The sequence below is a fragment of the Cydia fagiglandana genome, chromosome 16 (genome assembly GCF_963556715.1).
Source record: "Cydia fagiglandana chromosome 16, ilCydFagi1.1, whole genome shotgun sequence".
Lineage (NCBI taxonomy): Eukaryota > Metazoa > Arthropoda > Insecta > Lepidoptera > Tortricidae > Cydia > Cydia fagiglandana.
The window spans coordinates 3,676,374-3,691,268 of NC_085947.1; the positions used below are offsets into that span (position 1 = coordinate 3,676,374).

The 14,895-nt window shown below is 38.9% G+C and overlaps 1 protein-coding gene and 1 long non-coding RNA gene across 2 annotated transcripts in view; one reads left to right on the forward strand and one right to left on the reverse strand.

The window, feature by feature from the left end:
• The window catches only part of LOC134671797 (uncharacterized), a 498,925-nt gene that overhangs the window by 409,775 nt on the left and 74,255 nt on the right, over nt 1-14,895 (forward strand). The window lies entirely within an intron of this gene.
• Nucleotides 7,098-14,895, reverse strand: part of LOC134671786 (sodium/potassium/calcium exchanger Nckx30C) — a 137,062-nt gene continuing 129,264 nt past the window's right edge. Inside the window, exons 7-10 of the mRNA XM_063529616.1 lie at nt 11,225-11,359; nt 8,978-10,269; nt 8,232-8,838; nt 7,098-7,838 (exon numbers count right to left, since the gene is read on the reverse strand). Coding sequence (XP_063385686.1) covers nt 10,161-10,269; nt 11,225-11,359 — 244 coding nt within the window. The 3' untranslated portion in view covers nt 7,098-7,838; nt 8,232-8,838; nt 8,978-10,160. The remainder of the gene's footprint in view (nt 7,839-8,231; nt 8,839-8,977; nt 10,270-11,224; nt 11,360-14,895) is intronic.

Genomic DNA, 14,895 nt, shown 5'->3' on the forward strand with positions numbered 1-14,895 from the left:
TTATTCCTGACTATTTTTAACTTTTCGCAACTTATCATACACGACAATGATTTAAATAAAAGGGAAATATGAAATAAGTATATCACTTACTATTTTATTATTTTTATTGTAATTTTTCATAATACCGCCGACAAACGACGTGCGGGCACGCCAATGCTCTTAGACGACGAAATTATACAAAACAATACAATATACGAATCGTAAATAAAAAACCTATAAACTTTAGAATCTGATAAACTAGTGAGTTTGAACTATTATCATAAAAAATATAAACAACGTTTTATACAGCGAACACAATAAATTGATCGTTGTATAAAACGTTACTCATTCTTTTATGCTATGACTATCACATTTGTAATCATTAACAATCATTAAAAGCTTTGACAAGAGCAACAATAAGTATAAATTACACAATCATTTTAGCAGAACCTCTTACACAGGTTGTGAAACACCCTGTATATACACGCATCCCTACCAAATTAACGAAAAACATAAATTATCTAGTATCTACATATAAAAAAATCCTGAAAAAGTTACAAATACAACAAATATTTGTACATGAACTTGTGCTTATTTTACAACTTTCACTGAACATACGCGCCAAATACAGGGTGTTTCACAAATCGCCGTAAATTACAAATTAACTAGCACAAAGCTACTAATAAAATGTATAATAATACTGCTCCATCAAAATCACAATAATGTGCCGATTTAAAGTAACCAACCAGTCGCCTGATCCTAACGCCATGTCGACTTTATATAGATTTATGTAAACAATAATATATTTTAAAAATGTAAGTATTGATAAAAAAAAGATAGGCGACTATCGACTACGAATAATTGATAAAAACTAATGAATTACATAAAAAATATAATAATTATTTGCCATTATTCAATCACCAAGTTCATACCCGAATTACGAATAAATGTTGTCGTGAATAATTCTTTATTGCCGAGCATAATTGGTTGAACTGTATAGAGAATAATTTAACGACGACTAACTTTAATCAAATAAAGTAGTTTTCGAACAATGACCGTATCTACTTATTAAACAGTAGGTACTAGAATAATAATGTAGGTAACTAAATAAATAAATACAATTATTTATCCCAATACCAATATAAAGTCGACATCGCCCCTGTAACAGGGTAGAGCAGATCTTAATTTGCCTCCAACATGATGTAACTTACCTTACCTACATTATTGAAATAATAACATTTTTAGGTTTGAAGTAGGTACTTATTTTGTATATTTTTATATCACTATTAACAATCTACGCTGAGCTCTTGAATTCGAGTAACATCTTGGACTTTTTGAAATTAGAGTTATATAATTAATGTTACATGGTTAATTCCATTGGCGATGAGGTATAAGAAATATACTGTATAATGAGCATACACTAGAATATTTATTACTGATGAATAAGTATCTACAATATCATAATCATAATCATAGGTACAAAAATTATAATGGTGATATATCCTTATTGCTTTACATCCACGTATTTAGAAAGAAATTATCATAGTCTTCGACAAAACAGGAAGTGAGTAGAACAAAAAGAGACCAAACAGTTATTTGTGACTTGAAATTCACAATTTTCATGCAAATGATTATTGGTTTTATTATACATGTTATTTATATATGTTACTTAAGGCATTTATTGACTTAAAGGGCCATTGGGACTTATTTCTTTGTCCATTAGAACAGACAAGATCAAATGAACTACCTAAGCTCAAAATTATAATGCTCTAAAAGTCGTTCCATATTCAGCCAAGTGACATCAGTTTCTCGAATTCAAACCGAATCAGCTACAAATAAACGACAGTGCCCCCCGCTGCCCGCGAGCTTGCTTAAAGATGATTATTATGGCTATCCGACCTGGTGTTCACTCCCGCACCCGGGCAGCGATGCACATATCCTTGTAACTATATCATAATTTTATATAAAAATCATCACTCTAGTAACAATCTCTACTTGAATATCATATTTAAATTTTCGTTAATTTAATATTTTTAAATATAATGATAGCTTTTAAGCCTATCTTATACTACAAAGAATTTATAGTGTATTAGGGCGGCATATCACCCAAGTAATTTCAACTCTTACATTAATAAATAGAATTTATAACAAATCTTTGAAACGTTAAATTCTCTGAGGAGCGTTAGAGTAAGTGCGCGGTTCTCCAACTCTAAAATTGCCATTTAGACTTTCGAGTCACAGAATACACAACTTATTCCTTCACTCGTCAGTTGTTTAGGTTTATCTCCGTTATTTTAGTGACGTAACTTTCCTAGCATTTCATTATAGATAATGGTAACTATATTATTTAATTCGAACGACATTTGCACCTTCATACAATCAGTTCCTCCAAACGTCTTTTCACGTCCCACGAAAATAACGGAGCGTTTAATGACGTCTATATCGGCTTGTGCGGTTGGTTAGAACAAATGCAAGTTTGATGTAGCTACATTGAGTGGCTCGCTGCATGATATGATTCCCAGTCACCCTGGTGACTTGAGCCTGGTGAAATATTGCCACGAATGACCTTGAGATTAGTACTGGTACTATATATCAGTACAAGTAAAGTACTAAAACTTCACTGCCAATTTAATGCGAAAAAAAAATCAATGTATTTAAAAATTAAATAAATCTATAAATTACAATTATAAACTCTAGTATAAAAAAATATAATTTAAGTACATACCTAAGATCAATGTAGCTAATTCCGTCATAGAGGCTATTCCGTCTACGAGCGTATATTTCTTTGATTTACAATCTTAGGAAAAAAACATTTGCTTAAGATTGCTGAAACTAAGAGCACGCTGCTTTGTCGACAAAATTATCATTGTTGCTCGTTGTTCGAGAAAACGCTAGTGGACGTAATAGTCCCTATGACGGAATTACCCACATTGACCTTACCGAAATTATTAATAATTACTTAGTGACTAATTTCACCAGACAAAAGACACCATTTATATGTCAATTCATGAGAGCTGGCGCAAGATAAATACAATACCTAATCTGTTCATATTTGCATAGAAACTTCACACCAACTCTCATGAATCAAATTGCCTATTCAAATTGTATCCATTATTCACAAATAACTCCTCCGAGCAACGTTTACCGCTAGAAACAATCATGGAAGGATGAGTAAATTACAAATTTCTACTTATATTACAAGAGATAGATAGAAATCTAGTGTAAATAGTATATATATTAGCATAGAATGTGTAGCGTAAGGCTCCCGTACAGACGTACACATTTTGGTACTTTGTGCTCACACATTTTACTACACGTATGTAAAAGGATATATTTTGAATGCTACGAGCGTCTAACTCGATATTGTATATCACCGAATCTTAAATAAACTCGTAAGAGTATAGCAAAGATCATTGGAACCTTAGATATAGTCGTAAAGAGTTGCCACTTAAAAGTCGAACAGTTTCAGTTTCAGAAGGGAGTACACCTGTATTTTTAATCTGGATCTGCGTGCCTATTATGGATCGCTTTATCCATGATAAAATAACTGTCACTTTTTAACACCGTGGGATAGAAAGTGACGGACAACGTTTTTATCACACTGTCATGTAGACAAGAACGACCATCATATCCGTACTGGACCCAAGGCCCGTTGTAACTTTGTCACCCATTGATGTATATTTCAGGACTGGCCTTACGGGCAATAAGAATGGTGCATGAATGGCGCCAGTACAGCGGTATGATACCGATACAACGCGATTGGTTGATAAGTTCGCATCACGCGCGCGATTGGTTGCAACTAGTTGCGTTAGACTACATCATCATCTCAGCCATAAGACGTCCACTGCTGAACATAGGCCTTCCCCTTGGACCTCCATACGTGCCGGTTGGAAGCGACCCGCATCCAGCGTCAGACTGCATGATTAGGTCGAATTCGAGAGTGACACCGCTGAACTAGCACTATTCTTAGTGTCCGTAAAGCTCGTCCTGAGATATACTTACGTCAATGTTGTCACCTGACATTTTTGGAGTCGAATTGGGCCTCTGAAATACTGCACACAGATGGGCTGTCTATCGAACTTCTTAAGAGTAGTATCAGTTTATAATACAAGTGTTTTAGTTTTGTCAACCATTCTAATGTTTGTGAAGCGTAAGTATATATTTTTCTTGCAATATTTTCGCAGCAAGCAGTTGTGATAAATATTTATTTATATTTACGTGGTGCAATAGTTTATTTTATTGTTTTTAATTCGCGCAAAATAATGAATCGTGTACAAGCAGAATGCATGCTTTGTTTTCTAATGTTTCCAGTCAAATCATACAGCTATAGTGCATAATTGTTTTCCATCGTATTTTCTCGGGAACGTTCGTATTTGTCATGCTACTTCAGTCAACGTCAGTACTTTTTGCACCGAGACTCTAAAATAGCAACACATTCGTACGTTTCCGTGAAAATACGATGGAAAATAATTATGCACTACATATATCAGCGCGATTCGGAAAATGAATTAGAGATTCACTAGATATGAAATAGTAAAGATATGTGACGTTCCACGGCAAAAGGTACCTTATGGCGGCTGGCTCTTGCGCTATTATTAACGCCGCTCCAATATTCAGCCGGGGCAATGGTACCTTTTGCCGTGGAACGTCACATATCTTGACTATTTCATATCTAGTGACTCTCTAATTCATTTCCCGAATCGCGCCGTATATTTAAGTTTTCCATCAGATAAAATGCTATCAATCGTCTGAAACTGTTTGGACCGAGCGGCGCTAAGCGTACTACAGAAGATCAAATTCAAGCTTACCCATATTTTAAATATTTACAGTACGTGAGGTGAATGATCCGTTTCTATTAATCTCTTTACAAATACGTCATAAGCATGCCTCTATCACAGATTATGACCTACTCGAGTTCCCGTACCTATCGATATGTCGTTTTATTTAGCAAAAAAAACTTATTATCTTTTCTTACTTTTTTCGGTGACAATTTTATGAAGCGAATGACTTTGGATTTGTGCGCATTCAGATTTAACAATCCCGAGGTCAGTTAAGGTCACCACATGAGCGTTAGGTTAGACCGAGGTGAGTTGTGACAGAGGAGAGTTGTGACATTGTCGATTTTTTGGAATCTATTAACTAAAAACTAGGTCGCAATAGCGCGCGTTTGTTAGTTCAAGTTGCGAGCTAACAAACGCACACTGTTGCGAGCTCACTAACAGTTATTAGATTCCAAAAAATCAATAATGTCACAACTCTCCTCTGTCACAACTCACCTCGGTCTCCTTACTCAATGGTTTGTCTGAGTTCAACTAGGCAATAAATCAAATTCCTGCCTCGGCCACCGGTGGACTTGTTCACATTTTCTTTAGTGATATCCATTTCATTTTACAATGGTCTGAGTTGTTAAAGCTTATCAATAGAAATATTTAACTATGTACCTATTCTAGTCTATTTATTGCTATGTCAAATAGGCGGGTCATCAATATAAAACTTTGTGGGATATCAACAGTTGAATTTACAAAACATTACAAACGTTCTATCATTGGTTAGATATAAAAAGAATTCGAAGCGATTCGAAGAAGCAATAAATAGTTTTAAGGTGGCCAACTGACGAGCCTTCCAACAGTCCAAATAGCGTTGTCTGCAATCCAAAATCAGTCCGTGAATGTCAAAAACGTACCTACAATGTTTAATATTAGGATGCCGTCGATTTGAATGAATCCATTGTAACGGCATCCATTTAGAAGGCTCGTCAGTGGCCTGCTTTATACAGAACAGATACTAAACCCCGATACAGATGTAGTGCATAATTCTTTTCCATCGTATTTACTCGGAAACGTTCGTATTTGTCATGCTACTTCAATGGACCTAAAGTACTTTTTACTTACTTTTTGTTCCGAGACTGACTGAAATAGCATGACGTTCGTACGTTTCCGTGAAAATACGATGGAAAATAATTATCCACTACATCTCGAGAAGTGGTCTTAAAGTTTGCTCCAGCTAATTATAACCTGTCATATCATACGTCACTTTTGCACTTACAACCTAATGTCTTGTTAGAACGTGACAGGCATAGTGACAAATGATAAAAAACCGACCATCTTAGCCCTGCTGGATGGTTACAGTTTAAATAGTCATCAAACTGGCAATATGTCACGATCTATCTCTGTCACGATGTCTATTGTCACGAAAAAGTACTACTTTTGGTTCCAATTAGGTATGCATATTCGTTCTGAGTCATGGCTTGTCCAACAGTTCGTCTACCATCAGTTTGGCATTGACATAAACGCTATCGTGAACGTAATTTACTTTCTATATATCTCTTTCGCACTAATATGTCAGTACGAGAGAGATGCATAGAAAGTAAATTACGTTCACGATAGCGTTTATGTCAATGCCAAACTGATGGTAGCCGTACAGCCGGCCTAGCCAAGGTTACAATCGCTATCGCTTCGATAACGAAAAGCATTATGTCTCTCTATCACTCTTCCATATTAGTGCGACAGTGACAGTTGCGTTTCGATCGCTACGGAGCGTAAGCGATCTGCATCTTGGCTACGCGGCCAGGTCTCCATCGCCATACAGCGGGGTAACGCAGTGCGGTGGGGACCTTTTGGACCCGGCATGGCTCTGAACGGGTTTTAGTTTCTTTAGTTTTGTACATAACATTGTAAAATGTATCGACTTCTATTCGTTATTACTTACATTGTGTTTCTATATTTTTAATTTATTATATTGCCTGTTTGCCCACTTTACGTATCTAATCAGAGCATTACTGTATTAGAATTTGTATTATGTTTGTAGCTTATAAGACCATCTCTCGGGACCAATACATAAGTTCACAAAACTTTATCATAGATCTTATAACGTCAGAACACTACAACATATAATAAAATATTAAAAGTTAAATTGTAACTCTTAAGGCCTGTGCACACCGGCTGCGTGTGCGTGACGTGCACGTGCGCGTGCGGCGTTGTAGTATACAGATCCTTATGAGAGACGGCACACTGCTTGCGTGACGTGTGCGTGTGCGGCTCCCACATTTTAGCGCTCGCACACGCAAGCCGGTGTGGCTCGGCCTTTAAGACCTGTGCACACCGAACGCGTGTGCGGAGGCATGCACGTGCGCGTTGTAATATGCATATCCTTATGAGAGACGCCACACCGCTTGCGTGTCGTGTGCACGCGGCTCTATCATGTTAGTGTGCGCAGCCGGTGTGCTCTGATCTAACCGACACCGTAGTTTCGTTATAAGACCAATATAAAGGCACCTATCATTAGACCTTCCTTCAAGACCAACCATAACTATAACCTTTAAATACTTCAGATTATTTTAAGAATTGACTGCTCTTGCATATACATCCGTAGTTGAATATAGTTGAAGATAGAGAAGAAAGTAATCATTAAGAGTGTAAAAATCTACCTACCGAAGAGCGGGACAAATGCGCCCTGAGGGCCTACCACGAACCACATTTGACGTGTTGCCTCTCTGTCGCACTTGTAAATTCGTACGTAAGTATGACAGGGAGGCAACACGCCGAACGTTCGCGGTAGGCCCCCTGAAGTGTAGCACTATTATATAAACCGTATTTAATTGCTATTAGATGAAATTTACGAATCAACGAATTACGAATATTGAATATACACGAAGCTAACAATGTAAAGGAGCTCCTACGAACTCTTAGGCACATTTTATGGAATGCGTTATCATACCCATTTGCCCCGCTCCGAGCTACGCTATGTACAATCTCCGTGCGCACTCTAACCCGAAATAAACGTGGACACGGGTCCCGGACCCAACGTAACGCTCTCAAACAATATTTACAAAACATACGCACAATAATAGCTGACACGTACTATAGTTCGCTTTTTTAGCATTAGAAAAAAGGTGAACAGTCTCGATGTGTCTTTTAATTGAAAAACTCGTTTTAAAAATAAGTCACGGCCTATATATAACAATTATGAATCTAATACAATCATTTATATTCTTCTGCTTTCATAAGTATAGTCGCACCAATAAAAGTCTGCAGCGGATTTGATAGCCTACACGCCTATACGTCATAATTTCATAGAAGTTTGACGTTTAAAATGACACTTGCACTGCGTCGTCGGCTATCAAAATCGCTGCAGACTTTTCACGGTCTAATTCTAATAGCTGGTAATAGTTACTGATTTTTAAAAAGCGTTTTTCAATTGTCTTTAATTCGTCAAGATCGCGTAATCTTTTTCTAATGCTAAAAAAAGCGAACTATAATCTAATATTATAAATTAGCAATAACGCTAACGGCATCATAAAAGCGCCTTTATTCAACGGTTAGGTAATGAACCTCTAACATTCATATAAATATCTACAGTCTCTAGTGTGGCTACTCCTTTATAATTTACAATTTTGATACAAAAAATCTAGCCGATTGCACCGCTTGCAAGTCTGTACACACCTTTAACGCGCTCGCTGCTGGCAGATACTTGTCTCGCTCTCACGTGTCATTTTTCAGGTTTGCAAGAAAGAGTTCAATATACTGCCAGCAACTCACGCGCAACCAGCCAATTAAAATCAGAAGCTTACGCTCATTATTGCAATCAATTAGGATTTCTATACAATCCTATAGTCGCACCAATAAAAGTCTGCAGCGGATTTGATAGCCCACGCAGTGGAAGTGTTATTTATACGTCATAATTTCTTAGAAGTTTGACGTTTAAAATGACACTTGCACTGCGTGGGCTATCAAAATAGCTGCAGACTTTTTACGGTCGAACTCTATAATACACTTCATTCTTTTGCAAAGAATGATTATTGGACTCCTTTGGTGCTCATGTCTCTCTTGTTTATAAACTAAGCGTAAAGCCTCCTCCACACTCGTGCGCGAATCGCGGCGCGAAGCCGCGAACGTGAGTGTGGCGTCGATTTTCGCAGACAGCGTAATCGACTCCACACTCGCGTTCGCGGCTTCGCCCGCGATTCACGCGCATAGTCTGGAGGGGGCTTAACATATACTATAAAGCAAAGGCATTTACAAATAATATGTGAATTTGAGCAATTTAACAACATTTCGTTTGTGCTTCGACATGCATGGAAAACAACCTAATTCAACTAACAAAACTGGACTGAACAAATGTATACAGATCTAGTTCACATCAAACGTCTAGTTCCCTATTTTTTTGAATGCTCGTTGGACCAATTGATTTCCTAATGGCTCCTCTACACGATGGGCCAACGCTGGCCACTCATTCTACTGCATGGCTGTGTCCCTTGGAGTGGCCGACGCTGGCCCATCGTGTAGAAGAGCCATAATATCAGAACAACTTCAATTAAAATCAATGCTATAATTTTTTTGCAACAAGTCACTTCGGCCATTTTTTCATTTTGAATTAATAGCTACTTTTCCGTTAATCTGTGGAGCTGACATTTTTTGAACTGTATTGCTTAACCCATTGAGCTAACCACGCCATATCGTTTCAATAATCAAAATCCATGTTAACGGCTACGACGTAGCGCTACGACCATAGCTTAGCAGTGAATGAGTTAAGGATTCGGTACACAGTTCCATCGAGTAAATACGGGAAGTAACCCCGACAATTGAACTATCAGAATCTTTTAATGCTCTTTATTGAGAATACCTTCCTTGTAATAACAAGTCCTAGTTCAAATAGGGAACAAATCAAATTATTTTGTCCTATCCACCCCCGCCCACTGCCTTGGCACGAAGGGTTTGGTTCTCTCTTCTTGATCGGAACACTCTTGACAGAGCGGTCGTGGTCATCATTGGAAGTCTCCCTTTGTGACACGTTTGACGGCTCGCCTCCACTCCTCCCTGACGGCTGCGCGTTTAGCGCATTCGTGCAAGGGGCTGGCCATTGCTGCCTTTATTAGGTTCGTCCACCTCACGGGCGACCTTCCTCGCGCTCGGGTACCTTCTACTCTGCCCTGCACCACCAGTCGCTCTATGGATACATCTCCACGTCGAGAAACGTGTCCAAAGAAGGTGAGGATGCGAGCTTGAACGATGGAGGATAGACGCTGCTTTGGGTTTGGTTACTCTTTCTTTAATATGTTCTTTCTCATATTCTAGTCCAATTGCTTTCAGGTTTTTCTGTGGCCTATCGCTTAAGTGACTCGTGCTGATCCTCTTGATTGTTCTGCAATATTCCCGATTGTTCTAGAATGTTCTGGAACGTTCTTACTCGCTAGGACAGTGGAGGTAGCCGTACTCCAGACTGAGACTGACGGCCACGAACACGAAGTAGAGCAGGAACATCGTGAAGCCGAGGCCTCTGTTCATTTTCCACCTGGAAATGTAATAGTAACATCTCAATACAAATACAGTGATAAATTCAAGAAACTAGAAACAGAGTTAGACCAAAATATGTCTGTTGGTAATATTTAGGTTTTACCAACATGTAACAGTTAGACCAAGAAAAGTCTGCAACGATTTTGATAGCATCGCAGTGCAAATGTTAATTATACCTACGTCATAATTTCATAGAAGTTTGACATATAAATAGTTATTTGTTTTACAAGGGGGCAAAGTTGTTGTTTAACCGCTCGTGCTAATATTGATACCCGAGCAAGCGAAAGATTCCAAATTTGAATGAGACCTGGAGGTCTACTCCAAGCAGGTGGACCGGCTGCCCGTTGACCAGACAGCTGATGATGGAACAGCTACTAATGCCAACTAACCTGAAGCACGCGATGCTCAGGATGACAAACAGCAGCATGGTGAATAGCAGCACGATGCTGCAGACCATGCCCTTGGAGTTGACGTCCACCGGCTGCCCGTTGACCAGACAGGTGACGATGGAACAGCTACTGACAACTAACCTGAAGCACGCGATGCTCAAAATGACAAACAGCAGCATGGCGAATAGCAGCACGATGCTGCAGACCATGCCCTTGGAGTAGACCTCCATCGGCTATCCATTGACCAGACAAGTGACGATAGAATAGCTACTGACAACTAACCTGAAGCAGGCGATGCTCAAAATGACAAACAGCAGCATGGCGAATAGCAGCACGATGCTGCAGACCATGCCCTTGGAGTAGACCTCCATCGGCTATCCATTGACCAGACAAGTGACGATAGAACAGCTACTGACAACTAACCTGAAGCACGCGATGCTCAAAATGACAAACAGCAGCATGGCGAATAGCAGCACAATGCTGCAGACCATGCCCTTGGAGTTGACCTCCGCCGGCTGCCCGTTGATCAGACAGGTGACGATGGAACAGCTACTGTCAACTAACCTGAAGCACGCGATGCTCAAAATGACAAACAGCAGCATGGCAAAGAGCAGCACGATGCTGCAGACCATGCCCTTGGAGTTGACCTCCACCGGCTGCCCGTTGATCAGTCCGTATAGCAGCCACGGCAGTGGGAGCCTGGAAAATGACAGGAGGGTCTATTAGAATGAGTTAAGTCCGTTGTACGTTGCATCGAGAACCCAGACATCTAGAAAATTTGCAATTAGAACAAGTTTTAAGTTTTGTTTTATTCTAGGCCAGTCTTGTCACACAGATGGGTAACAAGGGTGGGGAGTCCGCTGGATGCGGGTGGCGCAAGACCGATCATTGTGGCACTCTTTGGGGGAGGCCTATGTCCAGCAGTGGACGTTCTCTGGCTGATATAATGATGATGATTATGAGATTCCCGATATTGGAAGGAGTTGGTGGTGGTAGTCGATATTGGTAGCCCCCTGGTTTATAAAATATTTTTGGTAGTCTATTGTAATCTGTAAATGTCAGATAATTATGTAGGTACATATAGGTACAGATCTAGTTAGATAAAGATGCAAGTATACTGTAATGTAGGTCAGGTATACTTGGTGAAGAAGAAATGGCAAAATTTCTTTAGAAAGCTCGACAACCCAAGCATGTCCGATATGGACCGTGAGGTGTTGTTAGGCAGTAAATGCATTGTGGGAATAACGAGGTTAATACATATATATTCACTCCTCCTCAACGACATAAATCTGCCTGTCAATCCGTTTGATCTGCATTTTTCATAAACTCGAAAGTAATTATTACTCTCCGTTTTTACCTTAATAATAGTCCTTCGGGTGCAGGTAAATTTAGTAATTTGTGACTTTTGTGAGCCACTGTATAAAAAACTACGTTTTATAGTCGTGTCATAATGTGAAATTACGCTAAAATAACCCTAATTGAAATAATAATGGCCGCCATAAACGGAACAACAAAACATCCATTACGAACAGCATATGGTTAGAAGTTACAAAATTCCATATTCATCAGGCATAATGTTATCGGCCTTGGGGGATAGTGGGATATACTTGGATATACGACGACCAACGACGACGTAAAAACGTAAAACATATAGGGGTTAATTATAGTTTATTTTCTTACAATAAAGAAATGCCAGTAAAATAAACATGACATAAAGTATACTAAAATTATTTTATAAATGTAAAAGTTTGTAACTATAAATATGTTGTACACGAGAGTAATATTTTTCGTTTGTCGTGCCATCAAGTGCCTTTCACAAAGACAATTTTATTGACTTGATCGGTAAGAAACAGAGTCAACATGTACTTGTTGGACTGGTCCTGTCACGCTGTCAAAATTATCAGTATATTTCTGGCAATATACTGATAATTTTGACAGCGTGGTGAAACAGGGGCCTGCTTGTGAAAAGCAATCACTGGCTTATCGATGAAGTGAACAATAGTTTACTCGTACTTTTACTTGAAGAACGTGCTTGTTAGCCGAATTTCCACAGACGGATTTGGGCACATTGGTCTTAATTGGATGTTTGATTCTTAATCACGAAAAAACGGTAAAACACTGGCTAAAATACGGCTCTACATATAGTATTCATAAATCAGAATCCATAAGTAGGTACTTTACTTAATCTAAATTCTTAATACATCGTAATTCATAATTCTAAGGAACATCGTTTTCTGATGTATTTAGTAGTTCGAGCAACACCGGCATCCGACACGTTTGATACCTATTTTGTAACAAGCGAGCACATACTAACTCAATCACATACCTTGAATGATTTACTACAAAACTCAGATCAAATATATCTCGACTCTGAAATCATTTCAAACAAAACTAGACCCCTTAAACCCACAGCCAGTGTAAGTAACCAGAGATATCCCTTAGACTGGTTTTTAGACGATGTTGTGATACTTTGGGAATATTACCGGTGAAATTTTATTAGACATTTCGAGAAGAAATATGAAGGTTGTAAAATGTTTATGTGCTTCTAAGATGATTATACTCGTACGGAAGAGGTAAAGTTTGCGTGAATGTGGAATAGTTATTTGTACAACAAGAGATCAAAGTTTGATATTTCTTCGAGTGCTTATTTTGAGTCCCGTGCAAGCGAAAGATTCTATAATATAATTTAGAATCTTGAGCGTAGTAAGGGATTCAAAAGCGCACGAGATGTAAATAACTTTGATCTCGTGTAGTACACAAAATTTTTCACCCTAAGCAGTGAGAACATACCTAGAGGGACAGAGATAATAGAACCCAAGTATATCGAACTTGTATTAGACCCCGCATGTTGAAATGACATTTGACTATAAAAGTCACTTGAATGACATTTTGTCTCACTCAGTGAGCAAAATGCGATTTTGCTCACTCATACTGTCTCACTAAGTGAGCAAAATGCGATTTTGCTCACTGAGTGAGACAAAATGACTCAGTGAGCAAAATCGCATTTTGCTCACTGTTTTTAAGAAGCAAAGTACCCTTGTTCGAACTGCTGAGGTGAAAAATAATTTGATCTGATTACTTTATAGTCGTAGCTGAGAAGTCAAACGACCATAGGGATGAAGCTTACCAAATGAAATTATAGAGTTGAATCACAGTTTCATCTCAGCGATTTAACCTCTGCCTATCTTTTTTTCTGTGAATGAAGTGAATTCAGTATTCCTACATATCATTCAGTACCGCGACAGTAGCGGAGTCACATTTGAATAACAGCGCGTCTGTTCGCAAAACTCGGCCGTTGCCTAATGGAAATGGAGCTCGATTGGCGGGTGAGCGTTGGCCAATGGCGAGTCGACTTTTATGGCCAACCAGCGTCTCCTAAACCCATGAATCTAGGATATAACTGGATCTGGCATGAGAGGTGGAGGGAAATGACCGAACGGGATAGTCTTACGTATCTTTCAGTAGGAGTAGCAGCGAAAGCGCTATTATTGTTTGTCCTTGTCACAGTCTCACATATTTTTTGTTCCCCACCGTAAATTTAGTATGGATTATGGTGGGCAACAAATAAATTCGACCAATCGTAGTGTCGCATTGCGTATGTTTTGTCAATCACGGAGGCACGCGTATACCACTTCTATAAGATGCTACCTTCTATGCCTAAACCTATCCAAGATGACTCTCGTACATCGACAAACGCCTAACGAAATGAAAACATGTATCGGGATGACAGTTGCTACGAAAAGTCACATGACTATTTCCATACATTATCACAGAATAATTAATAGTACAGTCAAGGAATTTAAATTCCAACCCATTTCGTACTTTGTCACAGTGACAACCGTATGAGGTCTCTAGCGGCTTTTATATTGATTGTCACTGTGACAAAGTACGAAATGGGTCGGAATTTAAATTCCTTGACTGTACTACCCTACAGAAAGGAAACTTCCTACAAAAACGAAGTTTGACAGCTGTTCAGGGTCGAATCATGGTGTCCCTTTCTAATATATGGCACTATCCCTTTCGGCTATTTAGGGTTGCCAAAAATCAAGTGATTATCTTATCTGTGGTTGTGCACGCAAAAGGAAGTCAAGTGGTGCCAACCCTAATAATTGCTCGGAGCAATGCTGAGCCGAGCGGAGACCCCTGACATTATTTAAGTTTCGATTGGCGTTTTCTATCAACGATTGTCATCTTGGCTAGAACCCCTGTGGCGTGGCTTTCGATTCGTTTTCTAT